At 45.7% G+C, this 21451-nt stretch overlaps 1 protein-coding gene across 2 annotated transcripts in view; it reads right to left on the bottom strand.

The window, feature by feature from the left end:
* Positions 1–21451, bottom strand: part of lhpp (phospholysine phosphohistidine inorganic pyrophosphate phosphatase) — a 228782-nt gene that overhangs the window by 143217 nt on the left and 64114 nt on the right. For both annotated transcript variants that reach the window (XM_072479263.1, XM_072479264.1), the window contains 2 exons: positions 12832–12985; positions 4406–4469 (listed from right to left, as the gene is read on the bottom strand). In XM_072479263.1, the coding sequence (XP_072335364.1) occupies positions 4406–4469; positions 12832–12985 (218 nt within the window). The remainder of the gene's footprint in view (positions 1–4405; positions 4470–12831; positions 12986–21451) is intronic.

Here is a 21451-nt window from a genome sequence, read left to right on the forward strand (position 1 = left end):
ACCATCCTGACTTGGAAATATATTGCCATTCCTTCACTTGTCGTTGCATCCAAATCCTGGAACTCCCTCCCTAATTTCTCAGTGGGTGTACTTACACGACATAGACTGCAGCAGTTCAAGAAGGCAGCTCACCATCACCTTCTCAAGGGAAGTTACAGATGAGCAATAAATGCTAGCCTAGCCAGCAACACCCACATCCCATTTTCTTTTTAGCGCATTTTTGCACCCACACTGCTTTTAACCCTTTAGGGAATGGTGGGGGTAGTGGATGGAGTCCAGAGATGATTACCAGCCCATTGAACCGCATTATGAACGCTACTTCCATGGCCAACAAATCCTGGAGTTGTCCTTGAACCCGGAGCTTCTCAGCCAGCAGTAGGTTGCTACAACTGTGCCAAACCACCCCCCCCCCCATAGGCTATGAATAAAATAAAATAAAAATAACTCAATTTGTCTGTTTTTAATAGTATTTAAGAGTTTTCTTCTTATTTGGCCTCATCCAGTACTTCTTCATTTGTTCTTTTCTCACCCAGCTTACCCACAGAATGACTTCAAAGCTGTTGATTTTCTTTTCTTCCTTTTTCCAAAAGTCCCGAGTCTCAAATCCATAATTCATTATTGACCAGACAGAACATTTTAGGAAAGTAAAGTCACCATAGGCCCAGGTGACAATAGATTACAATTACCCCTTTGAAGGTGAGAGCTGACTGGTGGCGATTTAACCTGAGGATTAACCTCAGGCATGAGGCAAGGTTGAGAAGACAACAAGGTTGAATAACCTCAGCCTGTACGGGAATTGAACCCGCACCGTTGGGGTTGCTCTACATCACGAGCCAGCTAACTGAGCTAAACCTGCCCCTGCATTATCATTTCAAGACTCAAGCTGATGTTTCTTGGAATGTTGCTTCATTTTTAGCCCAATTCTTTTTTGGATTTCAGCACGGCTTTTGATGCTGGATGTCACTGTGCTTCCTAGATAGTTGAATTTGTTGACGTGTTCTAACTTGCTTCCATTTACTGTGAGGCTGCATATTCAAATGTCCTGTTTCTTTGTCATTACCATAACATACGTTTCCTTGCAGTCTTCATCATTTGTTGCTATGAGCGCAGTGTTATCAGCATAGCAGATGTTGTTGGTGACGCTCCCTTCAACCTTTAAACCATCCATCCCTTCAATTCCTCTGACAGTATATTCACGATACAGAGAGAATCAGTCCAGTGAGAGAACGCAGGCCTCGTCTAACCTCTCTTTCCAATCTCCGAGTTGGTTCTCGTAGCACGATTGTCACAGCCTGATTCCAGTCAATATTCCTGATGAGTCGAAGATCTTTCCCGTTGATGTCTTCCAGCATGTTCATGAGATTATTATCAAATGCTTTACTATAATCAATAAAGCAGAGGTAGAGGTTGTTTTGCATTTCAATGGCTTTCTATTTTACAGAATAAATTGCATTTGTGTCCCTTTATCTTCTACAAAGCCACACTGAGTGTCTGAAATCTCCTATTTAATTTTCTCTCAAACACTGAACATTAGGATTCTGAGGATGATCTTTACTACATGACTGATTAAACTGATTGTTTAATGTATCGCGCGTTCTACTGTGTCTGATTTGTTTGCAAAGTTATAAAAGTAGACTTAGTTAGATCTTCGGGGATAATGCCAGTGTTGTAGATCTTGTTGCTGATAATTGTCATTTTTTCAATTCCTAATTACCCTGTTGTTTCAATAATCTCTTTTGTTATTCACCTGGTCCCAGTGGATACCCACTTCCTGACCTTCTTCAGCACAAGTCCCACTTCTTCTTGAAACGTTCCTGTGTCTTCATTTTTGATTTTAGGCCAAGGCTCTCTGCCATTGCTGAACAATTTTATGTATTCACTCCATCTTTTTCCTGATTTGGCACTTTTTCATTGGAATTGAACCAAATGCAAGGTTTAATACTTTAGCCGTGTTCTCTGTCTTGCCTCGATGACTTCCCTTTGGATCCTCGGTAGGTCTAAAAGCAAACTACCATCTTAAATCCCGATTGTGCTAACGTTTACACTGAAAACCAATTTAAGATATTCAGTTGCACTCACTTGCACTTGCTAGAAGCCACATACATTCACATACAGGGCCCTGTCCTTTGCAGACAGAAGGAACACGTCCACGCTTTGCAGCTTTTTAACCTAAACCCAAGCTTCGGGAATAGTCATTCCCTGGTTTATTCCCCAGAGCAATGCCCTGACCAGAGTCGAGCTGCCCAGTTTGAATTTGAACAAAGCTTGGCAGCTAACCACTCCAAGCTGCATTCTCCATGGCAAAGCCTCCGCCAATAAGAGATCCTGATGGGCATATTTGAAACCACATCATAGAATACCTACAGTGCAGAAGGAGGCCATTCAGCCCATCGAGTCTACACCAAACTTCTGAAAGACACCCTACCAGGCCCATTCCCTCACCCTATCTCTGTAACCTCATAACCCCACCTAACCTTTGGACACGAAGGGGCAATTTAGCATGACCAATCCACCTAACCTTCATATCTTTGGACTGTGGGAGGAAACCGGAGCAAACCCATGCAGACAGAGGGAGAACATGCAAACTTCACACAGACAGTCACCCAAGGCCAGAATTGAACCTGGGTCCCTGGTGCTGTGAGGCAGCAGTGGTAACCACTCCAAAGGTTCAACACACAGGAGAGTGGTAAGAGACAATTTGGAAGAAACGTACCAAGTAGAAAATGTGCATTTCACAAAGTATATGAACAAATTAATCACATAATCAACATGTGCATTAGGAACAGTTTCACTTTAACTTTTCTGGCTGTTTACATTCTCTATACTTTGACCCAGATTTTAGTTCCTGGGTCGAATTCCAAGCTTCGCGTAGCCACCCATTAAAAATGGATGCTTGATATTGGATTTTTAGCGGGTGGGGGCTCAATTAGAAGTCAGGGTGGGAGACCTGGGAAGAATGAAGAAGGCTGTCGGGGAGCGTGGCAGGCTGGTTGGAAGGCCTGCCTTGGGGATCCGGCACTCTGTCCAATGTTTGAAATGAAGTATAAAAGTTTAAACATCCCACCAGCCCTCACCCTCTACACATGCCTCATGTCCATCAACCTCAATGCCCCCACCCTCCCCTATGGCTCCTCATGCCAAGGTACCCCGCCGTTAAACAACCCCCATGATCGCTCATACTTCCCTACTAACCTATGCCCCTCCATCCACCTCACATACCCTCAATGCCAATCTATGCTTCTCCACCCATCCCCATGTCCCTTGTAGCCGCTGAGTCAACTTAGTGTTACCTGTTGCGAAACCATGTCCCTACACCCATCACCCTTTACCCTTACACCCACCATGTCAACTAGTATTCACCATGGGCAGACTTCAGGATCCATATGGAGATGAGATTTAAAAAAAACATTCTATGTGTCTATTGCAGACTTCACTATATTGAACAAACAACACTCATTCATAAAAACTCATTTACTACATTTACATTCCTTCCACTAAATATAGGGTTACAACAATAAATATTTCATGCAAGTGCACAATCCCTTATTACAATAGGCATTGTAATTTATAGTTCCACATCAAAGAGTCTATACACACTTGTAGCTCCCAAGCAAATTGTGAAATGAAATCCACCCCACTGTGATAATGGATGATTTTGAGATCAGTCATGCAGCACCAAACCAGGTTTATGTGAACACGCAGAGTGAAATGCAAGCAATCATTTTTTTAAAGATTTAAAGGGCAGGACTTCTGACAGGTCTGCCGTTGACAGTTCCAATGAGCTTGACAGCAATGGGCTTATGTACTTTTTATGCACATTTATGTCTACGTTTAATAATTCTGAAGGGCATTTGACCTACCCCAAGTAGGGTATCTAACCTCTCTCAAAAGTGTCCTGAGACAATATCTAGAGTGGTACACTGACTATCCAAACAAATCTACTAAATCCAGACTTGCTCTTATCAAGTATAATGTGAACCCTTCAGGTTTCATGCTCGTGGGCTACCAAAATCCCATTTGAGTGCAGCCAGCTGCTAATTTAAATGGTCAACTGCCTCCGTGAAATGCATACGTGCAAAACGATTCGCACCCACACGAAAATGCGAAGTGCCGTGTTCGGGAGCAGGATTTATGATTTTTGGCCACTTTCGCCATTTTCACCATGAGGGAAAGGTTCTCTGTCATGTGGAAAATCTGGGCCTCTGTTTGTATATGTACCAATTTTGGAGCTGTAGATTTTCCAGTGTTATGAATGTCTGCTTCCAAATGGTGACCTGGAAACAGTTTAATTAAAAACACTCGATCAGCAAGCACAAAATGTAATATTTTTGAGGTATAATATATTAGTCAAAGCCATAATATTTCCAGAATAGAAAATGAAGATTTAGTATAAACATTCTAATACCTCTAATGCCTTCATGTAAACTCCAACATCAAGTTTCATCCCATCCGTTTCCTTATAATATCGCCTAGAGTTTGAAAACATGAAGAAATGTAGAGATAAGTATCATCAATGATATATAGGAAGCCATTTTGCATTTCAGCTTTTGGAAGCATACTGAGAGCTCAGCTATAGCATTTGGCATGTTAAAGAGGGTCTCTTATGTGGTTTTGTCATTAGTGTAGAAACTGTGCACTTGGCCACAATGATGAGGGATATAATTACATGGTGAGGGACTAACACACTTCAATATTACAAATCTCACCAAAGAAGAGATTTCTGACAGTGGAAAATGATGCAGAGAAGTGTGAAGTAGTACATTTTGGTAGGAGCAATGAGGGGAGGTAATATGAAATAAAGGGCACAATTCTAAAGAGTGTCCAGGAACTGAGAAACTAGGAGGTACATGAGCACAGACCATTGAAGGTGGCAAGGTAGATCGAGAAAGTAAGTATTAAAAAGGCAAATGGGAGAATGGGTTTTAGATATAGAAGCACAGAGTTCAAAAGCAAGCAAGTTATGCTGAACATTTATAAAACACTGGCTCGGCCTCAAGTGGAGTACTCTGTCCAATTCTGGGCATTACTCTTTAGGAAGGGCTTGAAAACAATGGAAAGCGTGCAAAAAAGATTCACAAAAATGGTTCTAGGGATGAGGGACTTCACTTATGTGGAGAAGTTGGGGTTATTCTCCTTAGAGAAGAGAACGTCGAGTGGAGGTTTGATGAAACTGTTCAAAACTATGAAGAATCTAGACAGAGTAGATAAAGCAAAAATACTCCCTGTGACCAAGAAATCACAAACCAAAGGCCACAATTTAGGGTGAATGGCAAAACAGCCATCAATGACATGAGGGGAAACATTTTTTTTAATGCAGCAAGTGGTTAGGGTTTGGAATGTACTACCTTTGAGAGTGTACTGGAGGCACATTTAATCGTGACTTTGACAAGGGAATTAGCAGAGCATCTGACGAGAAAATAAATTGCATAGCTATAGGGAAAGGGTAGGATTAACTGAGCTGCTTTTGCAGAAAGTAAGTATGGACACCATGTGCTGAATGGCCTCTGTCTGTTCTGCAACCATTCTATGATTCTGTTGTTTTAACTACAATATGGTGCTAGCCCTAGCTGAGATATAATGGGCTAAACGGATCCTCCTATATGTTAGAACATGCACATTAAGTAAAACAAAGTAATCAAATATTTCATCATCAACACGAAGAGCACATTGTTCTGTGAAGTCTTTCAAAATACCCTGCAGTAGAGACTAAAACATAAGGAAAATCTGGAGGTTAATGGTCAGGGGATGAAATATTAAATGTCTTTCAATCTATTGCAAAGCTAAATAAACTTCTAAAACAAAAATAATTCATACTGTTATCTCACTTAAATGCAATTCACCTTCACTCAAGCAGGTACTGTCAGCTGAGCGACAGAATTATTGAGCAAATCATTTTTTCAGAACTATTTCTGCTCCATGCCAGATGGACTGCATTAAGATCTCCGACAGCAGATGAGAAATGCGCAACATGGTCGGACATGGTTTTATGGCTCATCTTTCTGCTATTTTCAATTATACATCGCAGCCTCTCTCTCAAATGACCACTTGACCTCTGCTTGAGTGACCATTAACCTTCCATAGGCTAAGGTAAGCAGCTTAATTTTCTGACACTGGCGTGACCGGAGAAATTACACTGCCAGTTCCATATCCCATCTAAAATAGATGCTGAATGTAAATCAATACATTCAGAGGAGCCTCCTCGAGTAATTCTGTCACGCTGGCATAACTTTTAACTTCTCACTTACTGACTAAAGTGTAGATCGGCCTTGCCAATTTTGACTTCATTTTGGAGTTATATTGTATTTTTATCAATTTAGATAATACCGTATCCATGTGTGAACAAACATTACATCTCTACTGACTGATTGTAAAGCGGGTGGTGCTGCTTCTGTGCTGGTGCTAAAGGAATTTTGAATTGTAGATTTTGAGCAAAAACTTCCAACAATGAAATATTTTTGTGAGCAACTGTCCTAAGCCTCCTTGTTATTTCTCTCCAATTCTGTTCCTTGATTAAACTTGGCTTGACAACTTGAAGCTGACTGGCTAGTTATTGCCTTTCTTCCCCTCCCCTCCTTTATTGACCAGCCTCTCTGACGTTGCCTTGCTATTCTGAGGAGCAATGTTTGAACAATAGTGCCACTGCCCCCTTGTCAAAACTAAGCGCCTTCTCCCAAATTTTACAATCCTGAGCAGTTTCTACATGTTCATTACGCAGCTTACCTGATCTGAAATTTACCACCACCGTTGGAACATGCACATTTAAAATTTCACCAAGGCACTCACAATCACCTCGTAACAGAGTTATTTAGCACCAGAGGTTTCACACCGCACACTTTAGCACACAAATGGTGGGAAACCAAACAATCCATAAATGAATGAATGGCTGAACTTATTTACTTCATTTTTTTTAAGCAGAGGTTATGAAGATCGGTGCACAATCTATCCCGAGTCCGCAGAGTTTCTTTTCACTACCATCATGCGGGAGGAGATGACACAGACAAGGAAACTTGTAAAAGTTGTGGTTTCAAATCCCATTCCAGAACTTGAGCACAAAAATCAAGACTGACACTCCAGTGCAGTGCTGAGGGAGTGCTACACTATCAGAGGTACCGGGCGGGATTCTCTGATCCTGACGCTAAGTGTTGACGCCGTCGTAAACGCCGTCGCGTTTTATGACGGCCTCAACAGGCCATCAGGAGCAGCGATTCTGAGCCCTACAGGGGGCCAACATGGCACTGGAGCGGCCCACGCCACTCCAGCTGCTGATACCGGCGTCAAATGGGCGCCGCGGGTCTGCGCATGTGCGCTGCCACCGGCGCGAATGCGCGCATGCGCACTGTGACCGGCACGATTGCGCGCATGCGCGGTGGTTTCCTTCTCCGTGCCGGCCCTGACGCAACATGGCATAGGGGCCGGCACAGAGTGAAAGAGGCCCCCAGCCCGAGAGGCCGGCCCGCCGATCGGTAGGCCCCGATCACAGGCCAGACCACAGCGGAGACCCCCCCTGAGTCCGGACCTCCCCTCCCCCTCCACCAGGTCACTCCCGAAAGGATGCACGGCGAGGTCCCGCCGGGTAAGACCACATGTGGACGGCGCCAGCGGGACTCGGATGGTTTTTGCGGCCACTTGGCCCACCCGGGCGGGGTAATCGCTGGAGGGAGGGCCGCTCACCCGAGAATCGGTGGACCGGCGTCGGGGCGGCGTCGCGCAATTCGCACCTGGCCCAGCAATTCTCCGACCCGGCCCCGGGCTGAGAGAATCCCGTCCACCATCGTTCAGATGAGAGGTTAAACCATAGCCCCCGTCTACTTTTTCAGGTGGATGTCGAAGATCCAATGGCATTATTTCAAAGAAGAGGAGCTGAGTTATCCCCAATGTCCTGGTTAATATTCATCCTTCAATCGACATCACAAAAGAACACATTATCTAACCACTATCACATCGTTCTCGGTGGGAATTTGCTATGCTACATTTTCTAAATTAGAACAGTGACTTCAAAAATACTGCCTTGGCTATGAAATGCTTTTGAGATGTCCATTGCATTTATATACGACGTGCCCTATAAATACAGGTCTTTTTTTATGGAACATCAGGGACAAAAACACTGTTCTCACAAGTGCAGAAGATTGATGATTAATTTTACCTGAACAGTGGACAACAGAACTCCCCAACGGATTATCAGAACACTCGGATGTGTTTTCTCATGGAAAGTTAAATTTTAGTTTGATTCTTCAAGACCACTAGCCTGGCACTGATGAACAACTTCAACTAAAGATTTAATATTTCAAAGACCTGTAATTTCAGGAACAATTCATGTAAATAGCTGTGGACTGACTTCATATTCCCATATAAAAACATGGAGCACCTCCGTCTGGCTTGGGAATCATCACAATGTGGGACGGACAATTTGATGGCCCACTTAATGGGCGGAAATTTTTGGTCTTGAGGCCAAAATCGACCAGAAAATCCCGCTTATCAAGTAGATATTGTGATGTTCTGGTTGCTGTGTTGTGAATCTGAGGACTTTCTTGTTGTGTTCTTGGTTGTGTTCAAGAGCTCTGACAGCTGGGGGCACTCTAATGGTTAATGTCTCTCTTCCTCTTTGTCCGCTTCTTACTGCCCATGTAGTGTTAGGGACTAGCCCGAAGCATCTCAAAGCTGTGCAGAATGCAGCACAATAACAACAAATACCAGGGCTTAAAGGGTTAAAGTATGAAGCCAGGTTGCATAAATTTGGCTGGTATTCACTTGATTTTAGAAGCTTGAAAGGAGATCTAATCAATTTTTTTAAAAATTAAGGATTCATTAAAGTGGATACAGAGAAACTATTTTCTCTCATGAGGGAATCCAGAACAAGGGGAATAATCATAAAATTAGAGCTGTCATTTAGCAATAGGAACAGGAGTAGGCCATTCGGCCTATCGAGCCTGCTCCGCCATTCAATATGATCATGACTGATCGGACATTTAATGCCTTTTACACCCACTATCCCATAACCCTTTAAGTTACTGTTCATCAAAAATCTATCAAACTCTGTTTTGAGCATACACAATGACTGAGCTTCCGCAGCCCGCTGGGGTACAGAACTCCAAAGATCCCTCGAACAAGTCTGGTGAGCCTTTGTTGTACTATGTCAATAATGTTCTTTCTGAGGTAAAGGGACAAAAACTGCACACAGTACTGCAGGTGCAGTTTAAACAAGCTCCTAAACCATTGAAGCAAGGCCTCACTAGTCCTGTACATTAATCCTCTTGCGATAAAGTCTAACATAATAGCTTGCTGCGCCTTCAGGTGACTTCCGGACAAGTGCATCCAGGTTCCTTTATACATCTACACTTTCAAATTTTTTACTATTTAGGAAATACTGTGCACGTCTGATCCTTCTACCAAAGTGGATTACCTCACATTTTTCCACATTATACTCCATCTTCAATGCTCTTGCCCACTCACTAAATCTGTCCAAATCCTCCTGAACCGCTTTACACCTTCCTCACAACACATTTTCGCCTAGCTTTGTATCAGTCACAAACTTGGAAATTTTGGGCGCGATTCTCTGCTCCCGCGCCGTTTCAGAGAATTGCCTGGGGCGCCATTTTTACCTGCGACGCCGGTCCGACGTCCTCCCGCGATTCACCCCAGCGGCGAGAACGGCCCCATCGAGGTCTGCACGGCGCAGGCCAGAGAATCGCCCGGGACCCCCAAAATGGCGATTCTACACTCTCCCGATTTTCTCTGGCCCGGATAGGCCGAGCAGCCTGCCCAAAACGACGGCTTCACGCCAGCGCCATCCACACCTGGTCGCTGCCGGCGTGAACACTGCGGGGACGCTGGGGGGGGGGGGGGGGCGGGGGGGCGGCCTGTGGGGGGGCGAGGGGGGTTCCTGCACTGGGGGGGTGCTCAAAAGGGGTCTGGCCTGCGATCGGTGCCCACCGATCGGCACGCCAACCTCTCTCAAGGAGGACCTCCTTTCCTCCGCTGCCCCGCAAGATCGATCTGCCATCATCTTGCGGGGTGGCCGCGGGGAGGACGTCAACCGCGCATGCGCGGGTTGGCGCTGGTTATCCCACGCATGTGCAGTTGACGTCAAGGCCTGGCGCGCGTAAATGACGTGGCACCGCTCCTAGCCCCCCGGGGTAGTGTGAATCAGGGGCTGGGAATAGCCTCCGACGCCGGAGTAAAACACTCCGGTTTTCACTTCGTCGGCACTTAGTCTCCAGATCGGAGAATCGCGCCCATTACATTTGGTCCCCACATCCAAATCATCGATATATATTGTGAACATCTGGGTCCCAAGTACTAGTTCCCTCTGGTACCCCACAAGCCATAGCCTGCCAATGCGAGAATGACCCATTTATGAACGACCCTACTCTCTGTTTTATGCCTGTTAGTCAATCCTCAATCCATGACAGTATTGCTATCCCATGTGCTTTTATTTTTTTTAGCAAACCTCCTGTGGGGGACTTTACCAAAAGCCATCTGAAAGTTCAAAGAGACTAGGTCCATCGACTCTGCTTTACCAAATTTGTTCGTAACAACGTCAAAAAAACTCCAACATGTTTGTCAAACATGATTTCCCATTCATAAAGCCATATTGATTGTGCCCAGTCAGATCATGATTGTCCAAATGTCTATTTAACACATCCTTTTTAATAGATTGTCCCAGCACAGATGTAAGGCCGACAGGTCTTTAGTTCCCTGTTTTCGCTCTCTCCCTCTCTTCTTAAAATAGTGAAATCAGGAAATACACTTCACCCAAAGGACTTTGGAAATCTGGATTTAGATACTGTATCTACTGAAATTTTCAGTATGTTTTTGTTCGGTAAGAGAATGGAGGGGTTTAAACAGAGGTGACTAAATTCCTGTGGGAGGAAACTGAAGCACCCAGTGAAAACCCAAGCAGACTCGGGGAGAACATACAAACTCCACACAGACACTCACCCGAGGCCGGAATTGAACCGAGGTCACTGGTGCTGTGAGGCAGCAGTGCTAACCACTGTGCCACCATGAGTCAGGATTGCTTCCAGGAGACCTATCACAGGCCACTGATGCCTGTGAAGCAAACAAACTTGACCATTGATTCAGTTTCTATTGTGAAAATTGCCTGGATAGCGGTGATGAGCCTGCAAGGCATTGAAGGTCATCAGCATTCTGACAGAAGCTGAATACTCTTATCCTGCTTCGCTGCATCCATTGGGAATGTGATCCAGCTTTTCCTGCTGGCACAATCAGCCTCAATGATTTCTCCAATGCAGTGATAAACAGCCTGGGAGGAGCCCATTATGAAAAAGACAAGGGCCGCACAGACCTCAACAGCCACAAGCAGTGCTGTCCAAGCTCTTGCTTGAGGCTCCAGTTGTGGCTATCGCAGGTAACTTAGCTCAGTGACAGCTCCTTTAGCGACGCACCTTATAGATACATTGCGGCTCGGTGAAGGACAGTTAGGAAAGTCATCCCTGAAGACTTGCATTTGATAAAGCCATCTCCATTGTGTCCTCTTCCTCTCTAGGAGAGGGGGAATTAAATTGTTACAGTAAACAGGATGGGAAGGAATAGAACTAGAACATTGGTGCATTTATAATAGATGTCAGGAAAAAGGAAAGAGAATTTCAAAAAGAAAGAAATGTCCAAGAAGAGATGAGCCAGTGATGGATCATGTAAATAAAGGGAAAGGAGGACTCAGGGCATTGTAAGTACATTGTACATTGCATTACCAGATTTGAGCCCCCCCCCCCTGCAGTTCCTTTTCTGGCCACTAGGCGACTCTGCATTCGCTTGGGTTCTACAACTCAGCTGTCAGACATGACAACAGTGGATTTTTGTTCTTCAAATGTTAACTTGTTGCTCACACCTTAAAGATAGTTAATTTTGTTAATCTTTTTGTCCAACAGATAAAGTACAATCTTCTCAGGCAGTAAGAATCTTAGTCTGTCTGTCTGCCATGCTGAGCTGTGTTCCTCTCCCTCCCCCCACACAGCTCCATAGGCAGCCTGAAGCAAATCCTGTTCAGTCAGAACATGTTCATTCACTGCATGCCATAACTCAAGGCATTGTTAATGCAACCAGAGGGGAGCGCCCACCCCAGTAAATCTGACCAAATTCACTTCATTAGTTCAAATACTGAATTCATGATTTCATCCCAAGTACGTAGAGCTCAAATATTAATGCCAACTTAAGTTCTGCATATTTTAAAGCCTATGATTCTCTCCATTCAAAACGTTTAACAACCCCACCCCCCCTAATCTTTGCTGACTTCCTAGCTGGCTATTTCTCATCCTCCCATACAGGGCTATCCACTTTCCCCTTTCCAATCATTTGCACCCTTCCACCCTTATGTCTGACCGCCATGCTGCCCCCTCACACTCCCTCCAGATATCCCAAATCACCTGCTGGTCATGAAAACAACTCTTGGCCTTAACTCCCAATACAAGCATCATGCAAGCTTGATTAGATTTAATGCAATATCCCCCATTTCAAAACTGGCCAGGCGCATGTTAATGGAGTGCTGACTGCATTGACAGCCCAAGAAGCAAAACCGCGGTTCACAGTAAGCTTATTCCAAAAGGAACAAACACAAAAAAAGTAAATAAAATACACGGCTGAATTATTATTGTGAGATGTGACAACTCCTGTTCATTACATACTGACATAGCCAAAACCAAACTAAAGAGTTTTGCCAGAATAACCTTTGATAATTCATTTCTCAGCATAATCTCATGAGGGGAGACCCATTGATTTTTCCTCCATTTACACAATTTCAAAGCAAAGTATCCACATCGCAGAGCTGTTTGCAGATTTTAAGACATTCGTACCCAACAGTAAAATACCTCTTACCCTCTGCCAAGAGACAGCAGGACGGGTTTTTCCAGGCCTATCAGAACTCGAAAGGCCTCATTCAGGTTCTTGTAAGAAAAGTTGCCTGCAGCATCTCCAAGCACAACACAGTTGGGATTCGATTGGTCAACCTGGTTAAACTCTGGCAGAAGACCTAGAATTGAAATAAAGGGAGCTCATTAAATGCTGTATTAACAGCATTGTCATTTAATTTGCTAGCAGTCTTCAAATATTAAGAATTAATAGTCAAAGAACAAAGAACAAAGAAATGTACAGCACAGGAACAGGCCCTTCGGCCCTCCAAGCCCGTGCCGACCATACTGCCCGACTAAACTACAATCTTCTACACTTCCTGGGTCCGTATCCTTCTATTCCCATCCTATTCATATATTTGTCAAGATGCCCCTTAAATGTCCCTATCGTCCCCGCTTCCACTACCTCCTCCGGTAGCGAGTTCCAGGCACCCACTACCCTCTGCGTAAAAAACTTGCCTCGTACATCTACTCTAAACCTTGCCCCTCTCACCTTAAACCTATGCCCCCTAGTAATTGACCCCTCTACCCTGGGGAAAAGCCTCTGACTATCCACTCTGTCTATGCCCCTCATAATTTTGTATACCTCTATCAGGTCGCCCCTCAACCTCCTTCGTTCCAGTGAGAACAAACCGAGTTTATTCAATCGCTCCTCATAGCTTATGCCCTCCATACCAGGCAACATTCTGGTAAATCTCTTCTGCACCCTCTCTAAAGCCTCCACATCCTTCTGGTAGTGTGGCGACCAGAATTGAACACTATACTCCAAGTGTGGCCTAACTAAGGTTCTATACAGCTGCAACATGACTTGCCAATTCTTATACTCAATGCCCCGGCCAATGAAGGCAAGCATGCCGTATGCCTTCTTGACTACCTTCTCCACCTGTGTAGCCCCTTTCAGTGATCTGTGGACCTGTACTCCTAGATCTCTTTGACTTTCAATACTCTTGAGGGTTCTACCATTCACTGTATATTCCCTACCTGCATTAGCCCTTCCAAAATGCATTACCTCACATTTGTCCAGGTTAAACTCCATCTGCCATCTCTCCGCCCAAGTCTCCAGACAATCTAAATCCTGCTGTATCCTCAGACAGTCCTCATCGCTATCCGCAATTCCACCAACCTTTGTGTCGTCTGCAAACTTACTAATCAGACCAGTTACATTTTCCTCCAAATCATTTATATATACTACAAAGAGCAAAGGTCCCAGCACTGATTCCTGTGGAACACCACTGGTCACAGCCCTCCAATTAGAAAAGCATCCCTCCATTGCTACCCTCTGCCTTCTATGGCCTAGCCAGTTCTGTATCCACCTTGCCAGTTCACCCCTGATCCCGTGTGACTTCACAGTGTGAATTCAACTGCAGAAGATTTAGTAACAACTCATGTTAACCGTATTCTACTGCCTTCAAGATCCTTAGAAATGTGTCTGTAGTCATATAAATATATAAATAAAATGGGGAAAAAGAGAGGCACCTTCGACAAACACACAATACACCACACACACCTTACAAAATTAAGCAACGTATGTTATCCTACAATGAGACTTGCACAAGGCTTTGGCTGGACCAGGAGTGGCAGTGAACAACGGTAACAATTTTTGACAATCAAAAGCACCATAACCATCAATACCTTAGGGGCTGTTGTTGATTAGACTGGACAACCATATCAATAATCTGGCTACAGGTACAGAGGTGTGATGAGTGACTCAATTCCTGATCCTTCAAAGCTTGCTAAATACAAGGCTCAAATCAGGAATGTGGTGGAATACTCACCATTCGCTTAGATGGGTGCGGCTGCTGCTCTGAAGAAGTCTGACGCCATCTGGGACGATGCAGCTCATTTCAACGGCATCCCTTCCACTATACTCAACATGGCTCCAGAATATACACAATCTACGGTACTACAGCAACCAGAATTTACTTCACCGGCACTTCCAGTTCCATGACTTATGTCACCAAAAAGGCTAAGAGCAGTGACATCCCATCACAAATACCAACTTCCCTCCAAGCACACACCATACTGATTCGAACAAATAGGGCTCAAATTCCATCTCTCAATGGGGGTGTGAATCAGGTCACAAAGTGTTGAACTGGATCCAAGACTTACAAATTGTACATGGCACATCGCATTTTCACAGGGGCAGAACATATTTCAAGTATGTGTGTTTTATGGAGACAGCTGCCTCCATCCTAGTCAGATTTGGTAGCCTAGGTGGATCCCAAAGTGTGCAAAGCAGACCCTAAAGTCGGTGTATTTATTTGCTAGCCAGATAATTCCTTTGATGAGGTAGGGTACCCCCTGGAATTTTCCTTAAAATTTGCCCCAAACATGACACAAAACCACTTCCAACTTTATTCCCTTTACCCAAGGTAATAGGAGATGGGGCTTCTGGTCTCACAGGCAATTATTTTTGCCCTATTGACTCATGCACCCAGATGCCAGGAAGAACTTTGTCCTGGAGAAGGGCACAGATATAGGTTGAGAGGTGGTAGATTTAGAACTGAGATGAGGAGGAACCACTTCTCGCAGAGGGTGGTGAGTTTTTGGAACTCGCTGCCCCATAGAGGGGTGGAATCTGTGTCATTAAATGGTTTCAAGAAGAAGACAGATATATTTCTGATACAAATTGGTTAAAGGGGTATGGAAACAGGTAAGGAGGTGGATTTGAGACCAGGAATAGATCAGCCGTGATCTGATTGCATGGCAGAGCAGGTTCAAAGGGCTGAATTGCCTACTTCGCTCCTAATACCTACGATCCTATAGCCCTATATGCTGAGGAACATAGTGGATGGGGATGGCGCCCTTGCACATGGCAGTCATAGAATCTATTCACTGTGAACAGCCAGAGGGAAGGCAGATGGTCAGGAAGGAGAAGCTGCTGCCTACACACCTGGGAGGAGGAGGAGAGGCAGGACAACCAGTGGGAAGGGTGAACAGACCTGGGACATTCGACCTCAATATGACAGAAAACCAGTGTCGAAGGCGACTGAGGCTAAGCCATGAGGTAGTGACTGACATATGGCGCAGTAACTCGAGCCACAATCCACCAACACCCATGCCTTGCTTGTGGCTGTGAAGGTAACTATTGCTGTCAACATCTGTATCTCAAGATCTTTCCAGGGATCATCTAGAGGCCAGTCTGGCATATCAAAGTCCGCAGCTCACAGCTGCACTAAGGCTATAACTAATGCCCTGTTTGCTTATAAGGGAATCGCACTAGATTCCCCAATGATTTGTCATCTCAGATGCAGAGAGCCACGGCCTTTGCCCAATTAGCAGGTTTCCCTGAAGAACAGGGTGCTATTGATTGCACCCAACTCAACATGAGGACACCTTTGTCAATCAGAGGTCTTTCCACTCAATTACGGGTGGTTTGTGACCACAAGTTCTTGCTTGGTGGGTGTGAAAGGTTCCCTGGCAGTTCCAATTCCCAACATCCTCAGCTATTGCAGCCACCAAGACAGATCCTTGGTTTACTTCTCAGAGACAAGGGCTTACCCCTTAAGAACTTAGATAATGGGCGGTATTCTCCCCCCCCCCACCCCGCCGGGTGGGAGAATCGCCGGGGCACCGCGCGAATCGCGCCACGTCGCCCCGACCCCCGCACGCGATTCTCCCCCCCCCCCCCGAAACCAGCGGCGTGCGAATCGCGCCGGGCCGCTCGGAGAATCGCCACAAACGGCGAGCGCCGATTCTCCGGCCCGGATGGGCTGAGCGGCCTAGTCTGCCGGCGCCGTCCACACCTGGTCGCTGCCGGTGGGTACTCGTCGCGAAGGCTTGGGGGGGGGGGGGGGGGGGGGCTGCGTTTCCGGGGGGGGCCTCCGGAGTGGCCTGGTACGCGATCGGGATCAACCGATCGGCCACTCTGTCGGCGGGCCTCCTTTCCTCCATCCATCCGCCATGTTTGTGCGGGGCGGCCTGGGGGAGGATGGCCACCATGCATGCGCTAGTTGGCACCGGCCCAACTGCGCATGCACGGGACTCAAGGTGCTGCGTCTTTTACGCGGCGCCGGGTCTCTGATGCCGCGCTGAGGCCCCGCCCCCATAAATCGCACGACGCCCCTGCTAGCCCCACGGAGGGCGGAGAATAGGGATCTGGGAACGGGCGCCGACGCCGGAGTAAAACACTCCGGTTTTCACTCCGGCGTCGGCATTTAGACTCCCTTTGGGAGAATCCCGCCCAATGACCCCAGTGAGGATCCCTAAAACAGAATGAGTGCAAACTTCAACAGCAGCCATGTCACCACCAGGAGCACCATAGAGCAGGCAATTGACATTTTAAAGATGCGCTTCAGGTGCATGTTCACTCATGTGGAGCTCCACAATATGCCCCAGCAAGGATGTCAAAGATAGAATAGGTGTGCTTCATGTTACATACATTGCGCAGCAGAGGATCATAAAAATCAATGCTGACGACGCCATGGGCAGGGCTCCAACCTCTGAGGAGAAACGTGAGGAGGAGGAACATGAGGAGGATGAGGCAGTAGAGGAGGAAGACCATGTCCATTCAGAAGATGCTGAAATGGATGAGGAGGTCACCAAGTAGCAGATCAGCTGGGAGGCATGGCCAAGTAGCCAGGGCTGCCTCTGTTCAGAAGGGGATCATCGTCAGATGGGTCCGTATGCAAAATAGATTCTCTTCAGGACCTCCGACATCAGAATTGCTGTTATCCAGTCCTTGGTGACGTAAGGCCACCTACAGAACCTTGGACAATAATTCAATATTTACTCAAGAGACTTCCCACCCCCCACAAGGGAGAGAATAAACATCAATGATTTGGACTCGATCGCAGTCATATGGCTGAAACCCTCACCATCGTAGCCATGGGCCTCATCATGTTGCAAACACACATGGCAATAAGTCACTCACAATCTGGTCCCCCCTTACATGATCGTCAATGATGGTAAATGAGGGATCCCATGCTGCAAAATTGTTAATAGACTATGGCCACAATGCTGAAAGTGAGAGAATGTCAGAATTGAAGCCCTGTACATTCGGATAGGACTGTATACTGCAGCATACATGCAGATAAGGCACCTCATACATTTATTTTTTATTTTTTATGATAAATTTAGATTACCCAATTATTTTTTCCAATTAAGGGGGCAATTTAGAATGGCCAATCCACCTACTCTGCACATTTTTGGGTTGTGGGGGCGAAACCCACGCAGACACAGGGAGAAGGCACCTCATACATGAAGAGCCCAAACTGTGCAACAAGAGCTCATTGAAAGCACTTGTGCACTATCCATTCCGTCCAGTTTCTGATCTGGGCGCCAAATACAACATTCCTGTCTTCCATATATCTCTGCTCACGCTCACCACACAGAATGTAACTTGTGACACCTGAAGTAGCGTGCACAACAGACGATTGGTATTGCCTGCACAATATTTGGCCTCTCGAAATGCGATGCCTACACCTAGGCCAATGTGTAACATTGCAATACAGATCTTGCACCCAACACTCATGCTTGAAATGTAACTGCTGCCCAGCATCTCCTCATGAAGTCGGATCATTGATTCATAGAATTTACAGTGCAGAAGGAGGCCATTCGGCCCATCGAGTCTGCACCGGCTCTTGGAAAGAGCACCCTACCCAAGGTCAACACCTCCACCCTATCCCCATAACCCAGTAACCCCACCCAACACTAAGGGCAATTTTGGACACTAAGGGCAATTTAGCATGGCCAATCCACCTAACCTGCACATCTTTGGACTGTGGGAGGAAACCGGAGCGCCCGGAGGAAACCCACGCACACACGGGGAGGATGTGCAGACTCCGCACAGACAGTGACCCAAGCCAGGAATCGAACCTGGGACCCCGGAGCTGTGAAGCAATTGTGCTATCCACAATGCTACCGTGCTGCCCCTCAAAGCCTCCCTCAAAGTCAAGCTTGGATGGGCATGAAAGATAAAACGAGCTTCGCAGTGTTTGAGCGTTTAACCTTAGGATTCTTATGAGATACAGCAGAAGAAATCAGCTGACAACTTTGATCCTGTTGACAGCACATCGAGATGGGCCTCAGTTTGCCACTGTGACAACTGGAAGACTTTAGGAATATTGGATTCTAAGTACTGGGCAATTTAAGAGTTAAAAGCTTGGGGTTCGAGTGTGTTTGGCTGCAGTGGTCATGTTTTCTTTAAAAAGGAATTCTGTTTTGCAGGGCCTGGGTGCTTTTAGCAGACAGAAGGTGAAATTGACATAAAGGAATGTTTTTTCAGTCTGGGCTAATGGACTGTGGTTTGACTGGGAAAATTCCTGGGGAGTTAATGCACTTTGCAGCCTGCAGCGATAATTTGTTTTTCAGCTTAGGGAGATGAGGTCATTTCAGGGTGGAGCGAAGGGATACAGAGAGACATTTTGAAAAGCTTTAGAGAGTTAGTTTTTGAAGAAAACTTTGGAGAAAGGAGTTGAATTCTAATCTGCCTGACGCCGAGTTCACAATTCTCCCACAATAAGTTGAGATCTGTGTGTTTCTTTACTTGTTGTTTAATGGGGTAGTGGTGTTTAATCTGTTCTTTTCGGGTGTGAAGTTAAAAAGTTTAATATTGTATTCAGAATAAAGTTTTGTTTTAAAATACCAAAGCCCTATTTCTTCGTGCAATCACTCCTGGAGCGAATCAATCATTCTCTCCTCAGTCTTACAAATAAACTAAAAAATTGGGGTTTCGGCCCAGTACCCTAGCCACTGTTGGGTCTGGTTTGAGATCGTAATAGCTGCCCTCATTAATGCAGGTGAGAACCACCTTCATAATATTACCATTCTTTCGGAGCTCTCTAGTATATAAACACACACTGAGTTACCTGAAAATGTAAGTAAATATATTCAGGAAGTTCTCAAATGCACCAAATACAACATGAAAAGTGTAACCACAATGAATCCATTAGAGCTCTTGACGAGATGGCATCCTTCACTCTCACACGCCCCACAAAATACCACCCATATTGCCCCAGAGGACGTTGAGGCAGGTTGTTCACTTCTTGCTCTAAATGACAATGGGGCACCTCATCATGCAGGCACCTATTGGGGACCTCCTTCAGACTGCAGCATCTGCATATCTTCACATGGTGCAGATGCTCTCAAATGTTAAGGACCTCAGCTCTTGTCATAGTCTACTCGACTGCACCAGTATGGTACAACTCATCCCATACCAGTCTTGCCCATAACGAGCACAACACAACAATGCGTGTCATCTCGAGTACCCTCCGATTAGCTCGACTCCCCCGCCCCCCTCACATCAGGAGGGAAATTACAGCAAGAAAGCTCCTGGACAAGATTTCCATCAACCCAAGCCTGCTGCTACACAAACACCTTACCAATCCACCTGCTTCTCACCTCCCATCACACCAGCCTGTAAGGCTAAGACCACCGTGCCAAAGAATAGCAGCAGAGGCACTGTGGCAGCAAGAATTCTCGGAGCAGACTGATTCACTGATGAAAACTTGCACACTTTCCTGGACAAGACATTGCTCTTCCATTCACTGCTGCTGCTGAACAAGTCAGTGCTCATGCAGTTAAGCCCATGGGACAATGTGGAGCTCCTCCATTCTCAGTCTAAGAGCTCCCACTGCCTCAGGGAACTCTGTCCCCACTGCTGATTATCTAAATACGGTGTCCCAAAAGGTGACCTCACGCTTCTGCATCACTTTCCGCCTTCCTCCAAGAGGGACTGTGCATAGATTTCTCTGACTCAAACACTTCCTCCTGCACTTTGGCGCGGTGGCACACATGCTATACCCCTCCGAAAACCTTGTATCTGAGTTGATGGCAGTTTGGACTAGTATGATGTGACAGCCTCCTCCTCTTAATGCCCAAGGGATGACCTGATGGGTTGGGAAGGCCCGTGAGTGCAAATTGCACATGTACCTCTGCCGAGGTGCGGGTCCCCACTGTGAGGATCACAGGAAAATTGCATTCCTCTCACAAACTATTCTCCTATGTAAGCCCTTAAAAAACGCGCTTCCTTGAAGGATTTGTGACCACTGGAGGAAGTCTGTTGAGGAGTTGAGAACATTCAGAAAGGTAAATGTAAAATGTTTTTTACACCTTAATACACAATTCATCGTAGGGATCTGTCCTGCAAAGGTAAATTAACTCTTACATTGACCAACATTGGTTAAGTGTTGTGTAAGTACAATATGTTTTCAATTGTCAAATACATTAGAAAATGCAAAAAGGTCCGGTCAGACTCTGCTGTCATGTTTTGTGCTGTGATTGAAATCAACTGACTGCTCTGGCTGTTAAAAACAAAACTCTGCTTTGAAAGTTGAAAAAAAAAAATCTATGGATCTGCTCCCTCCACACTGCTTTGAAATAGAAATGGAATAGCTTTAAATAATGTTGGGATCTGGGCTGCTGTGTTGTAGAACCAAGGCAGGCCTTCTAACCGGCCCACCTCCGCACGCACACTCCTCATATATTCCATCGCAGCTCGTAAAATATACTGTGAGACTGGCACCTGTGAGAAGGCAAAAATACCAGGTAAAGTCACACGTAGAGTCATAGATATTTGCAGCATGGAAACAGGCCCTTTGGCCCAGCTTGTCCATGCCACCCAGTTTCTATCATTATGCTAGTCCCAC

This window comes from Scyliorhinus torazame, chromosome 16 (genome assembly GCF_047496885.1).
Source record: "Scyliorhinus torazame isolate Kashiwa2021f chromosome 16, sScyTor2.1, whole genome shotgun sequence".
NCBI classification, from domain to species: Eukaryota; Metazoa; Chordata; class Chondrichthyes; order Carcharhiniformes; family Scyliorhinidae; genus Scyliorhinus; species Scyliorhinus torazame.